At 35.4% G+C, this 19861-nt stretch overlaps 1 protein-coding gene and 1 long non-coding RNA gene across 2 annotated transcripts; one reads left to right on the plus strand and one right to left on the minus strand.

The window, feature by feature from the left end:
- Positions 1-1562: 1562 nt before the first annotated feature.
- LOC114316900 (transcription factor MYB80-like) lies at positions 1563-4944 on the minus strand. Its single transcript, XM_028263596.2, has 3 exons — positions 4812-4944; positions 4242-4371; positions 1563-2476 (listed from the first exon to the last, which is right to left on the minus strand). Exons 1-3 carry the CDS (start codon positions 4942-4944, stop codon positions 1762-1764), a joined length of 978 nt encoding a protein of 325 aa, XP_028119397.2. The 3' UTR covers positions 1563-1761.
- Positions 4945-15266: 10322 nt separating this feature from the next.
- Positions 15267-17386, plus strand: LOC145789594 (uncharacterized). The gene is made up of 2 exons (XR_014327685.1): positions 15267-17130; positions 17234-17386. It is a non-coding gene; the product is annotated as an uncharacterized LOC145789594 (long non-coding RNA).
- Positions 17387-19861: the final 2475 nt, after the last annotated feature.

Below are 19861 nucleotides of genomic sequence, written 5' to 3' on the forward strand. Positions count from 1 at the left end.
GGTAGAAAGAAGAGGGGTTCAAAGTAGAAATTTATAAATTTATTTAATTTAAACCATCTTTTATAGAGTATAATAGCAAAAGAATAAAAATATGAGTTATTTACACAAAGATCCTTTAAATTATTGAAAAATATTATTTTGACTCTTTAAATTATAAAAATTTACAAATAAACCCTCTAAACAAAGGAATTTTATTAATTTGTCTGAAATTATAAAAAGCGTAAAAATGAACTTCTTAACTTATAAAAACGTACAAATTTTTAACAAAAAAGGGTCAAAGTGAAACACGTCATTAGTTTAGAGAGTCTATTTTTATGTTTTTATAGTTTAGGGGATCAAAATAATATTTTTTAATGGTTTAAGAGATCTCGGTAACCCTAGTTGATGAACACCAAATTTAATTTAATTTAGTTTATAATAAAAATATAATATATTTCTTAATGAAAATAACAAATATATAGAACTTTGGCAGTATGATTGAAAACGGAATTTTAGCATTACAATTCATGGTGGTGACTTTTTTTCATTTTTATTAAATGACTATAAACGAGTTACATCATTTAATATAATTTTTTTGTATATAATTTTATTTATTTATTTATTTATGTATAGCATTAACTATTTTCTACTGTAAAGGAAAGAAAAATGGGTGTTATTGAATTTATGAAAAAAATAAAAATAAAAACAAATTAAAATGAAATAAATAAATTCTGTTTTTTCACTTCATTTTTTTTATCTTTCCTTTATTCCCTCACAATTATTGTGTAAATCCATGACCGAAATAGAGCCATAAGAGCATCTCCAACGGTAGTAGGCATTTTACCTATCTAAATATTACTATAAAGTATATATTTTATTTTGCCTATCGACTGTTTTATGTTTTTACTCCAACCATGCTCTTTATTTTAGCTATTTATCCAAATACTATTAATTTTATAGAATGCCACGTCAACAACAAAGATGGAGGGAAATGATCCTAATGATTGAATACATTTTGCCTAGCGTTGAAGGCTAGCTACATGTAGCTAGTGAATATGAGCTGAGGCAAAATGCCTCATCATATGCCTAGTGCATTGGAATTGAAAAAAGTGAATCACACTAGGCATTTTAAGAGCATCTCCAACGGTAGTAGGCATTTTACCTATCTAAATATTACTATAAAGTATATATTTTATTTTGCCTATCGACTGTTTTATGTTTTTACTCCAACCATGCTCTTTATTTTAGCTATTTATCCAAATACTATTAATTTTATAGAATGCCACGTCAACAACAAAGATGGAGGGAAATGATCCTAATGATTGAATACATTTTGCCTAGCGTTGAAGGCTAGCTACATGTAGCTAGTGAATATGAGCTGAGGCAAAATGCCTCATCATATGCCTAGTGCATTGGAATTGAAAAAAGTGAATCACACTAGGCATTTTAACTAACAAGTATTATATGCCTAGTACATTGGAGATGCTCTAACTAACAAGTATTATATGCCTAGTACATTGGAGATGCTCAACACATCAATTATAAATAAAACGTAGTACTTTGATTAATTGAAACAACCACCTCCTTTATTAGGTAACTAGAAATCATTCAGTTACATCTTATATACTGTTAATTAATGAACAAAGCAATAACAAACTGACAAAAATTGCTAGTTAAATCTTTGCCAAATCAGTATACTGACAATTCAATAGAATCTACGTAGAACAATGATTCTTGACAAGTTCTTGAACTCCAATGATTCTTGACAATTCAATAGAACAATTATTCTTCCATAAGTCCAGGAAACTCCAATAGCATATCGCTTTGTTGATCCATCATGGCTTCAACAAACGATCTGTCAGAACACGATGAACTCTCAAAGCTATTCATCACCTCAAATTCATGACCCATTTCTTCAACCGCACTAAAATCTTGTTTTTCTTCTTGCTTAATCTCTTCTTCTTGTTGTACATCACCCGGTATAAATGGATCTTCAATAAGAAAATCGCGCCAGCTGAAACTCAAAGACGCGTTAAACTGACTTACTGCTGATGAAGAGGAGCAATCAACATGTGGCGTGTTGGTTGTTTGGCTGTTGGTATAGTTTGATGAGGCTTCAGTAACGAGCGTAATGGATTGGAGCTGAGCCAGAAGGTCTAGCGAACTGTTATTTGCGTAATTGCCAGCGGTGTTTTGGATTGGATGATCGAGTGTTGTGAAATGCATGTTGAAATTTGAGAATACGTGTTGTGGGATCGGAGACTGGACCGATTTGGAGATGAATGCGTTTTTTATGTCCCGGTTGAGGGATCCGATTCGGTTTCCGAATTTTGGGAGGCCATCAATGTTTCCATAGTCAGCAAGGATTTGGGAGAAGGGTTTGTGAGTCACTGGATCAATTCCCATTTCAGATAGCTTTTTTCTTAGTTTTGTGTTCCAGTAGTTCTTCACATCATTGTCTGTTCTTCCTGCAAGTTGTTGGGCTATTATAGACCACCTGAACCACATAAAACAATGACACACAGAATAATTAAGAAAATATTTGTAGCAACAATGATACATCTTCTAAAATTACGGCTTTAATTGAACTCTAGTGAAGTGAAAAATTTATAAAAAAAAAAAAAAAAAAAAAAAGAGGCTAAAACATCACATTAGATGAGTTCCACATACACATTAAAGTTATTAGAGCCCGGAAATTAGAATTCCAAAACATTTTTCTATTTGTAGAGGTAGTTAAACGTTGCGGGAAAGCCAATGTTGTGGAGCTTATATGTAACCTATCACAAATTGATATAATTTTATTATTACACTTTATAATATTAATTATAAAATACTTAAATTCGTTATAAATTAGCGTAATAAAAAATTTAAAAATTTGTGACTTGATTATGATATTTTTTATTATGTTAATTTGTAATAAAATTACGCATTTTGTTGTTAATGTTACAAAATTTTATGATAAAATTATATCAATTTGTAATAAGATGCATATGATAGTTAAGTTTGTTATCATCTGAGAATAAGATTTAAGGTATTGTGTTTGAGTCATTTCAACGACTATTGAAAGTTGGTCTGGATATCAATTTTAAATTTTCCAAAAAATCCGGTTATCATATGTGGTGTGTCTATGACAGAAAGACGTGTAACTATATCTTTGTTTTTGTTTTTATTTTTATTTTTTCTATTACATTTTAAACAAAATAATTATGTATCACCCTATTGTTTGGTGGGAAACAAACAACTTCTCGTGAAATAAAGGGCAAATTACGTCCATAATTCTATTTTGATTTTTGTGTCATTTTAATTCTTATAATTTTAATTGATTTAATTTTGACTATAAAATTATGACTTTACAATATTATCTCAATTTAGTCTAATTGATTACAAATATTAATATATATATATATATATATATATTTTTTTTTATAGAAAACGCGTATATAATTGGTATGTATCATGCTTTTAGAAGTAAAATTACAAACTTGGTCTACTTAGTAAGTTAATTTCAACTAATTTAGTGATTATTTTCTATCAAAAATACAAATAATGTCATCAATTGGACCAAATTGATACAAAATCTAAAATTAATAGTCAAAATTGAGCCAATTAAAAATGTAATGACCAAAATGATAAAAGGGGCAAAATGTAGGAATTATTGTTGTAATTTGTCCTGAAATAAATGTTGAGTGCAACGGTGACACTATCTTACATAGTATCATTGATCAATAAAAAATCACAAATAGAACTAGGTGGACAAGCTTGTGCCCCACTAACCCAATCATGTAATTCTAACTCTAACGGTTACAATAGTAGAATTTTCATTGGTTGGTAATACTGTCACGTATTATTACCGTTATATCTAATATTTATTTGACCAATAGTCATTCTAGTAAAAAATTTGATACATATATATACATAATCCATTCATATAAGAAATAAATAATAAGGAAAAAATTGATAGAAAAGCACATGAATAGATTTTTAAGTAAGAAATTCAGTCTGAATTATTGTAAAAGCTTTCGTGGCTGGTTCTGTGACTGATTTTGTATACGGGGTTATGAAGGAGGAAAAAAAATCAATCTGAAATCTGAAATCATGCTTCCAATGTGAGTGAAAGAAGTAAAATTAGTAGTTTCATAATTCAATCCGAGTGAGAAAGAAAATAACTAAAAATTTCTAGAGAAAGTGACGGACAGTCTGGGAAAACATCCCTGCCGCTGGTTACTTGGAAGAAAGTTTAAACGAATCGGTAACCGACTAACCTGCTGCCAATGGCAGCATGAAGCCTGATAATCAATTCCTCTTCTTGGGGTGTGAAGGTCTCATGCCTGAGATCAGGCCTTAGGTAGTTAGTCCACCTTAATCTGCAACTCTTTCCGCACCTCCTCAGCCCTACAAAACCACACTCATGCCATTGTTAATCCACATGAAATCGAAATTAATTAGTCTTAAACTCTTCGGATTCACCATCAATGAATCTTAAAATGAGTCATTTTCAAGATCTTCTTTTTTTTTTTTTTTTTAGTTAGGCTTATTTTCTCTGTATTTTTTTTAAAAAACCTTTTTAGATCCGGTCTTAATTAGGCGATCTTAAAAATAAAAATTGAATTTTTCCTTAAAAAGTTCAAAAAATGAAAAAAAATAGCCAACATGTCTTTAGCAATCTTTTCTAAAAAATGACTTATTTTTTATTTTATTTTTAGAGTCCTTTTGAGACAGACGTATAAAGTAATAAAATTTAATTCGAAATTGAAAATTGTTTAGAAAAGATAAAAATAAGTCGAGAAAAAGTTGACATTTTAGTTTTAGCCAAATGAAAAGAACCTTCGAACCTGCTTTCTTTGGCACATCTGTCCAATTCCCCGTTCCATGCTTCGATACATAAGCAAGTATCTTCGCATCCTCCTCCTCGGTCCAATGCCCCCTTCTCACATCCAATTTATCGCAACACGGAGGCCTCACCATTGTACCTATTGATCCAAAACTATGTCAACATTCACAAAAAAGAAGAAGAAAAAGAAGAAGGAAAATGATAATTAGAGTGAATAAGCGATGCAAATTCAAACATTGAACCTCTGCAGATGGCCCAAGGAGCGAATGGAGAGAGGTTGCGAGCTTAGAGGTATAACTAGTGTGGAGGCAAGAAAAGCATGGGCTTCACTCCCATTTAACTATATTTGCATGATGAATGGCATCTTCGATTTAACGGCTTGAGATGGAATCCAAAAAAAATTAAAAAATTTATTATTACCTCTCTAACCCATCCATAACTCATATCAAATGCCTGGCTCCAAGAACATTTGAGTCAGGTTCAAATTGGGTGAATTATTTGGTTAAACTTAGATCTAAACTAAATAAATTAGCTTAAATTATTTATTGTTTGGATTAAATGTTTCATTAGTGTCAAAGGGACTTGCTTTGTTTTTGATTTTCCATTGATCACAAGTTTGACGAGAGTGACTATTATATAAAGATTCAACTAATCAAAGAAGCAATTTGGAAAAGCACATTTGAGCTTGCTTGTTTGCTCCCACCATTTTGGCATGATGTGTGGTTAAAAGAATGTTTGGAAACAATTTTAAGGAGAGTAGTGGAATTTTGATTCCTTTGTTATAGTTTCTTGTGAAGGAAAACAAAGGAAAAATGAATCATGGTATCCAAACAAGATAAAGAACGAGAGAAACAAACACAAAAGGATATTGGGAAACGGCATGGAATTAAATAATTGTCAATGGCTAATGAGAATCCATTAGAAGCCATTTGGGACCTCCCAACAATAAATTACTTATAAAAAAATGATGACTTATTACACAAGGCTCTCACTAGAATGGGATCGGACGAGAGGGAACAATAGGGACAATCATAATATAAAAATGGTAGTTCTAAAAAATTTGGTTCATCGTCACTGCAAAATTGAGAGAGAGTCATACATAAGTGTGTGGGTGATTTTCCGACCACACTGCCCGCTTAGTAACCAGCTGGAGAGCACTGGCAGAATAGATGGCCCCTGTCTTACCTGTAACAGAAATATAAGAATCCCGCGGTGGTTTCGACCACCCGGGGGCACTCCGACGATCAAGTCAGTATATCTCTCAAAGATAAATCAAGTACTAAACTCACAAGCTTGAGTATCAAAAGCATACCTTAGACCCATGGGGGTGCCTCTCTTTTATAGTCAATACAATCCCAGTCCCAATAGGAGCCTGGCCCTAATGGACTTAGGATTACTGCTAATCTGGAACTCCCAGTGGGATCAGGATAAACTCTCTAAGAGTTTTATCTTTACCCAAACTGAAGTCTTCTCTCAATCTAGGACTCTTGTCCATATCCAAGTTGAGTTCCCTCTTCATTCTAGGACTCTTGTCTCTTATCCGCTTATCTCGGATTCCGATATCTTCGGAGGCAACCTCGGCCTAGCCGAGATGACCTCGGCACAACGACCAAGACACGTGGCACCTCGGCTGACACGTCGGCGTCACCTTGCCACGTGTTGGTACTCAGAAAATATATCCCCACAACTGCCCCCTAGGTTCTATTACCTCGGCATTCTGAGGTGATGGAACCTACATTGTTCGTTCATCTGTGCCCCTCTGTCTGAGATCAAACTTGCCGACCTCAAAGTTTCCTGGACTTCGCTGTCCACTGGTGTCAAGTATCAAGTTTCATGCATTCCAAGTTGTTTGAAATAGCGCCTCCTAGCCGAGGTTCTGGTTCCATTAATTCGAAAACTCCAAGAGCTTTGCGACTGCTCCACTCACACTCTCTGGTGAGTTCCCGATTTCCAGTCACCTATTTGACTCCGGCGATTTTCATATCGGCGTTCACTTCACTTTGTAGGTTCATAAACTCTTACTTTTTTATTAAGCTCAATCTTTCATAACTCTTCTGATTTACTTTGAATCTGTTTATTTGCCCTCTGTTGTCTTCTATTTTTGTCTGTTTTCAAGTTTTTGATTTCTTATTGCAAAAATGCCTGGAACTGTTCTTTGTCATATCCGCTTTCTGTTGCTAGTATCATGTCTGGGTCATTACTTTCTTGTTCTTCACATACTTACTTAGTGCCTGTGCACTTGGCTTTATTCTTGAACTTTGTCGTCTTCTTGACTATTTTTTTTCTTTTCTCATTTAATCCTCTGGCTTCTTCTCTTTCTAGCTCTTTTGCTTAAATTCGTCATTTGTTCCAAGCTTTCAAGCTTCTTCAACTGTCTTCGTTTCTCTCCTCCGGTGAAGCTTTACGTCATTCTGTCATTGTCGTCAGACTTCGGCAATTCTCATTTTGGCTTCCCTCTTTCTGGTAAGCCACTGTTCCTCCTGGTTTTATTTCTTGTTGCTTTCCAAGAAGCTCTGCTTCATTGTTAATCACCATTGCTTGTTTTACCCGTTATTTCCAAATCATCTTCTTGAATACACACTGTTCACACATTTGTTGATTTCTACCACTGTTCTTGGCTTGACACACTTGTGCAATCTTTTTGTCTTGATTTCTTGATAGCTTCATCACCATTCTTGATTACGAATTATATTCTTGTTTCTGTTTTCTGTGTCTTTTTCCAGATTCTTGCTTTCAATCTTTGCCTTCAAACTCCAAGGTGCCAATCGCCGAGAAGAGCTTTGATCAATTTCTTCAGGAGGTTGATGCTGAGCTCGTGGCTGAGAAGGCTGCTGAGAAGTTCTTTCCAACTGTCTTCTGGGGGTGAGACACAACCTACCGCTGATGCCGAGTAGTTTGCTTCCTTCTTAAAATTGATGCCGAGGTAGCGGTAGAGAAGCTCCTCCAACTGACTGCCGAGGCTGAACCATTGTCGTCCGTCGAAGTAGATTAGTCCGACGTTCTTGCTTTCAGTCCCTAGTTTTTTAAGGTCTTCATTTTTGTACTTGCCAACTTTCTCAGCTCTTAACAAGCTAGTTGGTCATCTCGGTTGATCATATCTTGGAAACGTCTTTCAGTGTTATCTCGGCTATACCAAACTTGTAAATTGCTACAAATTTCAACAAGTGGTAGACTTCATAATCTTCGGTTAACTCATTTTGTAATTTGCTCAAAAATTTCAACAAGTGTTAACATTCCTTGCTCCTTAATTATCATTCCTTCCCCCTACACCTTCTCCCTGCCCCCTAATGTGAACGCAAGTTGTACTTAGGATCACATTAGGGTGGGCTTCTTGCTGTAGTCACAGACCTGATGTGTTCTTCTTTCGCCGATGTATTAAAACTTCTGGTATTTAATTCACCCCCTTTAGACCCTCTTTCTCTTGGCCTTTGCAAACTATCCTCGCTATTTCTTGAAGCATTTATTCCTTTTCACAATTCTGGTCACCTCTTCTGGTGTGTACTTAGTGGTTCTGTTCTAATCAAAACGACGTTTGACTCCGGCAAATCTTTTGTCGACATTTAACTTTGTGCACTCTTTAACTTGTAAATTCTCTTAGAATTTCAACAAGTGTTAAACATCATTTCGGTTTAACTTCGGTTAAGTATCATCTCAGTTTAACTTCAGTTAAACATCACCTCAGTTTAACTTCGGTTAAACATCATCTCGGCTTAACTTCGGTTAAGCATCATCTCAGTTTTTGAAGTTTTTCCTTCTTTCTTTGTCGCTTGTACTCCTGTACCTTTTTGTTCTTTAGATAATGTAAGCTCTGCATATGGCCGATGTGCCTCCTTGTTCTTGAATGTCTAATTCAACTTTCCTTCTCTGAATGAAGCGCTCTTCGTCGCCCTCCTGGACGAGGATTTTCTTCAGTGTCTCTTCACTCTTTTTGGCTGGCTCCTTGCCGACATCATCTAGGACCTCCATGTCCTCGTCTTCAATCTCTGCCTTCCCTGGTTCCTGAATGTTTACAGGTAGTTTTCATTGCTGCCATGGAGCAATTCTTTGCATGCAATTGGTCTCTTCTGACTTCTTCAATCCCATGTTCTGTGGGGAATCGCAATAGTTGATGCAACGTTGAGGGAACTGCCCCCATTGTATGCAACCATGGCCTTCCCAAGATGATATTGTATGGTGAGGGCGTGTTAATCACCATGAATTCTGTCTTGATCTTCTTCTAACTGCTCTTACACGATTCTATACTTAGAATATTGTGCATGCCTTTCATACTTTGCCTCCTTTGTGCAATCTTCTCGGGGTTACATACCTCGGGTATAATAGCTATAAAACTTTTACTTCAGCAAGATACTGACCTGCAAACTTTTCATAAATTCTAACAAGTGTGAAACATATACTACTCAATGTTAACTTTGCAAACTTTGTCTCAAGCTTCAATAAGTGTTTAAACGGTGATCTCGGTTTAGTCTACTTGTAAATTGCTACAAATTTCAACAAGGATTAACATATACTGTAACAGGGATCAACAAGGATTAACATAACAAGTGTTAAACAATAATCTATTTGTAAATTGCTACGAATTTCAACAAGTGTTTAAACAACATACTTAGCTTTTTACTCAACCTGTAAGTTGCTGCAAATTTCAACAGATGATCACATGTCGGCTTAACATTATCTTGTAAATTGCTACAAATTTCAACAAGTGTTAAGCATCTTCTCCGGTTTAACCAACCTGTAGATTGCTACAAGTGTTTAGCAATAACCTCGGCTTTACTTCGACTTGTAAATTGCTACAAATTTCAACAAGTGAAGAGAACCAATAATCTCGGCTTAACTCCAACTTGTAAATTGCTACAAATTTCAACAAGTGAAGATAAGGAATCAGCTTAATTCCAACTTGTAAATTGCTACAAATTTCAACAAGTGAATTAAGGAATAATCTCGGCTTAACTTCAACTTGTAAATTGCTACAAATTTCAACAAGTGAAGATAAGGAATCAGCTTAATTCCAACTTGTAAATTGCTACAAATTTCAACAAGTGAATTAAGGAATAATCTCGGCTTAACTTCAACTTGTAAATTGCTACAAATTTCAACAAGTGAATTAAGGAATCAGCTTGACTCCAACTTGTAAATTGCTACAAATTTCAACAAGTGAAGACAAGGAATCAGCTTGACTCCAACTTGTAAATTGCTACAAATTTCAACAAGTGGAGACAAGGAATCATCTCGGCTTAATTTCAATTAAGCATCATCTCGGCTTAACTTCGGTTAAGCATCGTCTTGGTTTAACTTCGGTTAAGCATCATCTGCGGCTTAACTTTGGTTAAGCATCATCTGCGGCTTAACTTCGGTTAAGCATCGTCTTGGTTTAACCAACTTGTAAATTGCTGCAAATTTCAACAAGTGGTAAACACATTCTTCTTCTCTCTGCCCCCCCAGTGTGAACTTAAAATCCACTTGGGTTCTCATCATACATGTAGCTTCGACCTTGTCGCCGAGGTTTAATTCAAGCCGAGGTTGTCAGCCTTGGTTTCTCTATTGATCTTACTTGGCTCCAACCTGAGTTTGATTTTCGGCCTCGCAACGGCGAGCCGTTTCTCTTTTCTTGTTCCGACGCCTTTGTTCCCGGCATGTCCTCCTCGGCCCTAGCATACTTCTCAATTCTGGCCAACTTTAGTCTGATCTTGTGTGTTTCCTTTTTATCTTCTGAGATCTGAGATCTGCTCATTGTGCTCTTCTCTTCTCGGACTCAGGTGCCGGGATCTTATCTTCTGGAATCTTAGATCTGCTTACTCAGGTTGAGCTCTTCTTTTCTCGGACCTACTCATCTAGGCCGAGATCATGTCTTCTGGGATCCGGGATTTGCTCATTCAGGTTGAGCTCTTCTTTTCTCGAACCTACTTATCTAGGCCGAGATCATGTCTTCTGGGATCTGGGATCCGGGATTTGCTCACTCAGGTTGAGCTCATCTATACTTGAATATTATCTCCTTGGGAGCGCTCATGCCCCCTGTCTTCGCATCCCTTCTGGAAGGGTCTTCGTTCCTCCGCAGGTATTATCCTTCCATACCTGGAGGTCATCTTCGTTGTGATATCCGCTTCGATCTGTTGTCTTTGGTGCGTCACCTTCCTGGCTGCCGTTTTTTACTCCGTGACTCTGGTCACGAGTTTCTGTGTTGCGGTTGTCCCCTTCAACGTCGAGATCGATAGGTCTCCCACTCCCAGCAGGAGCATTGTCTCTAATCTGATCCTTCTGTCCGTCATTGGCCATCTATTCTTCTTTCTTTCCCACAGACGGCGCCAAATTGTGTGGGTGATTTTCCGACCACACTGCCCGCTTAGTAACCAGCTGGAGAGCACTGGCAGAATAGATGGCCCCTGTCTTACCTGTAACAGAAATATAAGAATCCCGCGGTGGTTTCGACCACCCGGGGGCACTCCGACGATCAAGTCAGTATATCTCTCAAAGATAAATCAAGTACTAAACTCACAAGCTTGAGTATCAAAAGCATACCTTAGACCCATGGGGGTGCCTCTCTTTTATAGTCAATACAATCCCAGTCCCAATAGGAGCCTGGCCCTAATGGACTTAGGATTACTGCTAATCTGGAACTCCCAGTGGGATCAGGATAAACTCTCTAAGAGTTTTATCTTTACCCAAACTGAAGTCTTCTCTCAATCTAGGACTCTTGTCCATATCCAAGTTGAGTTCCCTCTTCATTCTAGGACTCTTGTCTCTTATCCGCTTATCTCGGATTCCGATATCTTCGGAGGCAACCTCGGCCTAGCCGAGATGACCTCGGCACAACGACCAAGACACGTGGCACCTCGGCTGACACGTCGGCGTCACCTTGCCACGTGTTGGTACTCAGAAAATATATCCCCACAATAAGTAACCTTAACTTGCCGTGCGAAAATTGTTTCTAGTCACAAATGAGCAACTTTGCAATTGCACAGCAAATGTTTTTTTAGCAAAATTTTGTTTGTGGGTATTTTTGGTCCTTAGTAAAAAAAAATTTCATTTTTTAAAAAACTTTTAAGGTCCTTACTAGACTATATGACCTTAAATTTTTTTAAAATAATATATATACCAAATTTGACAAAGTCAACTAAAGAGAAAAAGGCATAAATACACTACAAGAAAAGTGGGTATATGAGACGGGACTATTTGCGACGGCACACTTGCCGTCTCAAAAAGTCACTTTTTGCGACGGCAGAAAATGCCGTCTCAAAAAAGCAGAGTATTTGCGACGGCACCATTTGCCGTCTCAAAAAAGCAGAGCATTTGCGACGGCACAATTTGCCGTCTCAAAAAATAAGAGCATTTGCGACGGTATTTTCTGCCGTCGCAAATACTCTACTTTTTTGAGACGGCATTTGGTGCCGTCGCAAAAAGTGACTTTCGTGTTTTTTGTTAATTTTTAGTGAATATTTTTTTTAGATGCACCTTAGATGTATCTAAAAAAAAAAATTATGAAAAAATATTTTTAAAAATTAATAAATACATAAAAATACAAAAAAAAAAATGTATTGAATTATTGTATTTTTGGTATTTAGTGAATTTTTAAAAGATTTTTTTTACAATTTTTAAAATTTTTAGGTGTATTTATGTTAGGTGTGTCTAAAAATTAAAAAAAAAAATACTTAAAATATTAAAAAAATTCAGTAAAAACAATATAACACGGAAACACAAGAAAGTATAATTTTCTCAAAAGAGTTTTTGGAAAACTCTAACCTAGCATAGTGATTGTTGTTTTGAGACAGCTTCATATATATACAGTCACAAAATGGTTTGAATAAATTCTAGTACTTTTTTCTGTCGCAAAAAAAATTTAAAAAAACAATGTCTTCTTACTCTTTTGATATAACATTTCTCTTTTCATTCATTTTTTCATCTTCATGTCTCTCTGTCTCTGTCTCTATCTCTCTCTCTTCTCTTTATCTCTTTCACTCATCACTCTTCTTTCTCTGTCTGTCTGTTTCTTTCTCTCATTTTCTCTCTGTGTCTCTCGCCTATCTCTCTTCTCTCTATCTCTCTCATCTGTTTTCTCTCTCTGTCTCTCTCGCTCATCTCTCTTCTCTCTATCTCTCTCATTTATTTTCTCTCTCTCTTATCTTTCTATCTTTCTCGTCCATTTCTCTTCTCTCTCTGTCTTTCTCTTTTTCTGTGTCTCTCTCTCGCTCATCTCTTTTCGCTCTATTTCTCTCTCTTTTTGTTTATCTCTCGCTCATCTGTTGTTTCTCTCTCTTTTTCTATCTTTCCCTCTATCTCTATCTCTCTCTCTCTCTATCTCTTTTTCTGTCTATCTCTCTCTCCCTGTCTCTCTCTCACTCGTCACTCTTCTCTCTCTCTCTACTTGTCTATTTGTCTATTTCTCCCTCACTATATTTGCCTTGCTCACTCTCTTACTCCCATCTTCTCTATTTATCGAGCTCCTTCTCGATTTATCGATCCACTATAAACGACGTCGTCTTACTCTTTTGAACATTTCTCTTTTCACCCATTTTTTCCTCTTCCTATCTCTCTGTCTCTGTCTCTCTTCTCTTTTTCTCTCTTACTCATCACTCTTCTCTGTCTGTCTGTCTCTCCATTTCTCTATGTGTCTCTGTCTCTCTTCTCTGTCTCTCTCTCACTCATCACTCTTCTCTGTCTGTTCGTCTCTCTCTTTCTCTCTGTGTCTTTGTCTCTCTTCTCTTTCTCTCTCTTACTCATCACTCTTCTCTGTCTGTCTGTCTGTCTGTCTCTCTTTTTCTCTGTGTCTCTCGTCCATCTCTCTTCTCTCTATCTCTTTCATCTATCTTCTCTCTCTGTCTCTCTTCTCTCTCTATTTTTTTTTCTCTCTCGCTCATCTCTTTTTGTCTCTCTCTCGTTTATCTCTTTTCGCTCTATTTTTTTTCTCTTTCTGTCTCTCTATTTGTCTATATCTTTTCACCAATTTTTTCATCTTTTTCTCTCTATTTTCTTTCTCTCTCTCATTCATCACTCTCCTCTCTCTGTCTGTCTATTTGTCTCTCTCTCTCTCTGTGTCTTTCATTCATCTATCTCTTCTCTCATCTCTTTTCTCTCTCTCTCTGTGTGTGCCTCTCACTCATCTTTCTCTCTCACCACTCATCTCCTCTACCACCTTCACCACTACTGCAAACGCCATTTCACTACCACCACTACTACCACGGTCGCCATTTCACCTCTACGACTACCATTACTACTACCATCGCCACCACTTCACTACCACCACTATATCTCTCTCTATATCTCTTTCTCTCTTTGTTTCTCTCTCACTTATCACTCTTCTCTCTCTCTTTCTCTCTCTATGTCTGTTTGTCTGTCTTTCGCTCTTCTCTCTCTCTCTTTCTCTCTATGTGTCTGTCTGTCTGCTTGTCTCTCTCTCCCATTGTGTTCACCTTGCTCACTCTCTCCCTCATCTCTTCTCTATTTACCGAGCTCTCCACTACAAGAAAATGCACTTTTAGCGACCACTTTGTCTCTCTCTCACTCATCACTTTGTCTCTGTCTATCTGTCTGTCTCTCTTTCTCTCTCTCTATCTCTCTTCTCTATCTGTCTCTCACCACCCATCTTCTCTACCACATTCACCACTACTGCAAATGCCATTCCATTATTACCACTACTACCACTGCAAATGCCACATTGACCACAAAAAATTAACTTTATTTGAATGGAAAATATTATCCCTACTTCTACCAAATAAAAAATAATAATAATTTTTTATTCATTAAAATAAATATGAAACAAATAAATTTTCAACCTTACTAAATGAAAAAATAAAAATAAAAATTCATTAACTATAAAAAAATTATTTTAATAAAAAATAATTTTTTTTAGCAATGACATCCTCTGTTGCAAAAAAAAAAAAAATCATTTTATTATTTAAATATTTATTTGTAATGAAAATAAAAATAAAAAAAATCCAAAAAAAATTCCACCCCCCTCTTTTCATTCCCGTCCGGTTCCCCCCCTCCCTCTTTCCATTCCCGCTCCCCCCTCCCCAAAAACCCAAAATCCCCAATCTGTTTCTTGTTTTCCATTCCCGCTCCCCCCTCCCCCTCCCCCCAAAATCCCCAATCTGTTCAACCAAATCCCCAATCGGGTTCTCCCCCCCGTCCCCCCCCAAAACCCCAACCTCTTCAACCAAAATCCCCCCTGAAAAACCCAAAATCCCCAATCTCTCCTTCCGTTTATCTCTCTACCCATTTGTCTCTCTGGGTTTTAGGGTTTTGAGTGTGAGAGAGATGGGGCAACAGTCTTTGATCTACAGCTTCGTGGCTAAAGGAATCGAGAACAAGTACCAAACTATAGAAGGGGCCTTTCATGAGAAAGGGCTGGCTTACGTTCGTTGGGCAGCACAAATGGCTGTGGGACTTCAAACTGGAGTGCCATGGACTATGTGCAAGCAAATTGATGCTCCTGATCCCGTGGTTAGTTCTCTTTACCTGGAAGAGTCCACTGTGCTACATTAGAATTCTTCTTGGCCTTTAATTTGTTAACTTTCTAGTGGACAAGCAATGGAGATGCTGAAGGGTTAAGATTGGATCGCAAGATTCTTCAATCCATTTTGGGGCATTTTAGGGGCATTGATAAAGCGGTGCCTGGTATGCATTTGTGACTTCTTGTCTTTTATTCTTCTCCGCTTTCATCATATTGTGAATGTTGTAAAATAGCCATTGAGAAATTTTGTCCTGTCTAGCTATCAAAAGTGATTATTTTTTGAAAGCAAAGTTTTGTATTTAGCTCTTTGTAATTTTTTCTTTGCCTGTTGGAGAGATGCAACTGAGTGAGTAGAGGATATACAGATTTTTCAGTTTCATGATATTTGATTAATTGGAATTGAATTTTGTTGATATATTATTATTATTTTTTTTTTCTGCAAGCTGTGGTTTCACAGATTTTCAATTATATGGCAGCATTGATTAGTCAATATACATGTGATCGTTTTAAGTGAATTCTTGGGAGAGAATCAAATGGCACTAGGTGCCACTGAGAATTGATTACTGTTGTCGACGGGCAATTACTTTTTCTTCTTTCTACCTGTGTTCTCTTCACATCTTACTGTTTATTCAAATGTTTTTTATTCAATCAAAACTGGGAAGTAAGGTAGCAGTTGATGGTAATGCTTGCAGTTCATTATTTTTGGTTTACTGAAAATACTGAATATGTTATATGAAAACAGGAGGTGGTGGAAGGTGGAAAAGAAACATTTATAAACAAATTAAATTTTCTTTTTATAAGATTTTTTTTTGAGTTGTTTGTTTACATATTTTTTCAAATGAAAAAGAAAAATATCAAACAAATTTTCATGTGTAGTTTTTAAATTTTTTTTAAATATAATTGAGGCCAGGGATTCCAAAATAAAAATTACTAAAAATTATAAACAATACCCGCATGATGTAAGTATTATTATGAAGATTTTTTGGTAATGTTCACTCTTGAGAAATGCAGATGACAATGGAACAAGTAGTTTTTAGTACCCCTGGAAGTTCAAATTCCAAGTTGTGCGATGAAACCAATACATCAACATTTATGAATGATTGCTTCTCTTGGCATAGTCTATTTAGTCTGTTGGCATAGTCTGTTGGCATATGTCCAGTCTTGCTTCTCTTGAATTCACACACATTGGCAGACTATTGACTGTTGCTTAAGCAGGTATTTGGTGCTCTAAGGACAACAATGTTCATATTAGGAATGATTTCTGTATTCATAGGCATTTCTTTGCTGGCACCAGCCGATGCAAAAGGTATAGTTGTGGGTTATGGATATAGTTGTGGGTCATGATTTCTGTATTCATAGGCATTTCTTTCCATTAGAGCTATTAGAACTCCAATATTAGAGCTCTAAAACATTTATATCGTCTCCCTCTCATCTTTCCTAACAACCATAGATCATAAATTATTGCACAAAAAATACAAAAAATAAAAAAAAAAATTAATTTTTAGTGGACACCCTGTTTTTTTTATTTTTTCGTAAAATTTTTTTCGTTACACCTGATTAACTACCATATATAGAGTTAATTGTAATCACATATTAGTATTCTTCTCACAATTCTTTATGATGGACCCTCTACATGTGAGTTCCTACAAAATGAATTTGTGTATTCTACAATCCAAGACAGGTAGGAACCCTTTAAGTCCAACCCTTCCCACTCCCATTAGACATGAAAAAATTCCCCAGGTATATTACAATAAGAGTTTATTACACTATTTTGGACTACATTGAATTCCATTATTATTATTATTATTATTTTTTGTGAGCAGGGAAAGCTTTGGTTTCTCCAATTGAGAGATATGCAGTTGTTCCTGATGACAACGTAAGTGTTCTTTCCACAGTCTTCATTGTCTTCATTACTGGTGTTTAAATAGTTGGTTTCTCCAAAAGGTTATAATTTGCAACTGTTATCTATTTATTTGTAGGTCAAAAGGATAAATTTTGCTGAGGGGAAGATCTGATTCTAGAAGTAAGGAATTTGGAGCTTGATTTTTGAAATAGGCTCAAAATTGAGATCTTGTTGGAAATTTTTTAATTTTTGTAATAGCATTTAAATATCCAATGTGCTGATTGGTGAATTTTAGATTTTATTTTATTATTATTTTTTTTTTAGGATTTGGGTGAATTTTATAATTTAAATATGCTTTTATGAACATGTACAGTTTAATTGTTCTTTGTAAAATATTGAATTTGATGGTCTGATCAATTTAAATTTTTATTTTTATTTTTTGTTATGATGTTTTTGTGAATAGAATGTAAATAATCAACTCTTAGAGAGAGAGACGGCACCACCGTCGGAAGAAATAGAAAATTTTAATATTTTTATTAATTTTGTTACAGGTTTACTTTTTGCGACGATATTATACTGTCGCAAAAAATAGAAATTTTATTATTTAAAATAGAAATTTTATTATTTTTTAATATTTTTTGCGACGGCATTACTCTGTCGCAAAAAATAGAAAATTTCATATTTTTTATATTTTCTGCGACGGCACCAAACCGTCGCAAAAAGTAGTATTTTTTTTTAAAAAAAAAGACTATTGGCGACGGTATTTTTTGCCGTCTCAAATAACATTTTTAGCGACGGTAAAATAGGGCCGTCGCAAAAAAGTCAAGAAATTTCAAACGTTATTAGCGACTGCACGGTGCCGTCGCAAAAAGGTAAAAAATGCCGTCGCAAAACATTAGCGACGGCACTTATCGTCGCAAAAACTCTTTTGCAACCCCTGCAGTTGCGACCCCCCTCTTGCCGTCGCAAAAAGTCATTTCGCGGTCGCAAAAAGTATTAGCGACGGCATTAGGAGTATTAGCGACGGTATTTTACCGTCGCAAAAAGTCAATTTTTTTGTAGTGATAGTAGGCATTTTTTGGGGTCTTCAATCAACTTTTTTGGATTTTTCTCACACTTATTTAGATTTTAGATCATTTTAGACTTATAAATGACCTAAAAAATTTTAACATAAATCTTTAAAAAAAAAAATTAAAAAAATTTGAAAAAAAAACATGTTGCTGTTTTACCAATTGCCAAACAGAGTCATTATATGAGTTCAAAAAATACAGAGTCATAATATAGGTCTGTGATAGGAAAAATCTTAGGGAAAGTTACTAATTATTGCATTTGTCAAAAAGTTATTACAGATTGGTAAAAAAGTTTATATCTTTAATTACTAATGCTTATAAAACTTATCATTTATTTATAATTTTTTTTTATAAACCTACCGTGCATTGAAATTTCTCCAGAATATTATTATCACAAATTTGTTCAAGAATATACCCTTTGTCGAGCAATCAAAAAATTATTGAGTATTTTTAGAATGTTGCTCCATTTCATTTATTGATTGATACGTTAGGTACTATCTCCTAAAATTTTACCACAAAATGATAAATCTGAACTTTACCAATATCAAATAATTGTCCATGGATTCCATTGTTGTCAATTTTTTTGTTTTTTTTTTAAACCATTGTTGTCAAGTTGTCATAATAATTGTGGGATCAACCGTAGGTATAGGTAACCACCCGGGGTGGTGGCTCAGTGGTAAAAGCATTGTCCTTCCCCAGCAGAGAGTCAAGTTCAACTCTTGGGGGCAAGAAATGGTGGATGATTTTCAGTAGTTCTCTGCAGAGATTTCGCACTGTACTTCGATTGAAAATTGGCCACGTTGAGGATGGTCGATGGGCTCCACTGGTGTTTCGGTGGTAGGTCACTTCTTATGAATTGGATTAAATTAAGCTGGCAACCGCCTATCCCGGGGCCTAGGTCTACGAATACTAATATGACATCTTAGAACATCATTTTTTGGGTTAAAAAAAACCATAGGTATAGGTATTGGATATGAGTTAGACCACTGTTTTGGTATCAGTTGTGTTACATTCTCACAAAAATCTCTCACAAAAGTATCTATTCACACATTCTGACCGGTAATAGTCTATTTACTTATTCTGTAGTGCTAAACTCTTACCAGTCAGAGTCTATGAAGGGATGTTTTTGTAGAAATTTTTTTTGGTAATGGATCATTTTCCTTTTTGGTATAGTAGAAAATGTATAAGACTCGATCTCACGTGTTTTATTATTAAACTAGCGTCTTTTGACGTATTAGTTAAATGAAGGATTTAGTTTGTCTCCAACTGAAAGTTGAACTGAATCAGACAGTTGAGGTCTCTGATTGATAAGAATCATTAAAATGAAGACTTTTACCGGTAAGAGTTAAAGAAAACATGGTCAAGTTGAATTTTTTTAAAAACTCTTACCGATAAGAGTTTTTTGTTTAATAACTCTTACCGGTCACCGACAAGTCATTCCCTTAAATAAAAATATTTGGTATCAAAATTAGAACAACAGTACAAGTTCAAAACCTAGAGGGAATTACTTATGAGTTATATTGATAGGTGAATAAAGTCGTCATGGACTTGTTTAATACAATTTATTATAAATTAAAATTTGATAATCATAAAATAGAAGTTTTTTTTGAGTGGGTAATAAAATAGAAGTTAAAAGTACTTACTTCTAATTTTTAGATAATCAATTTTTTTTTAATTTATTTAAGTTATTCCTA

This window comes from Camellia sinensis, chromosome 4, assembly GCF_055761805.1.
Source record: "Camellia sinensis isolate YWXY chromosome 4, ASM5576180v1, whole genome shotgun sequence".
NCBI lineage: Eukaryota > Viridiplantae > Streptophyta > Magnoliopsida > Ericales > Theaceae > Camellia > Camellia sinensis.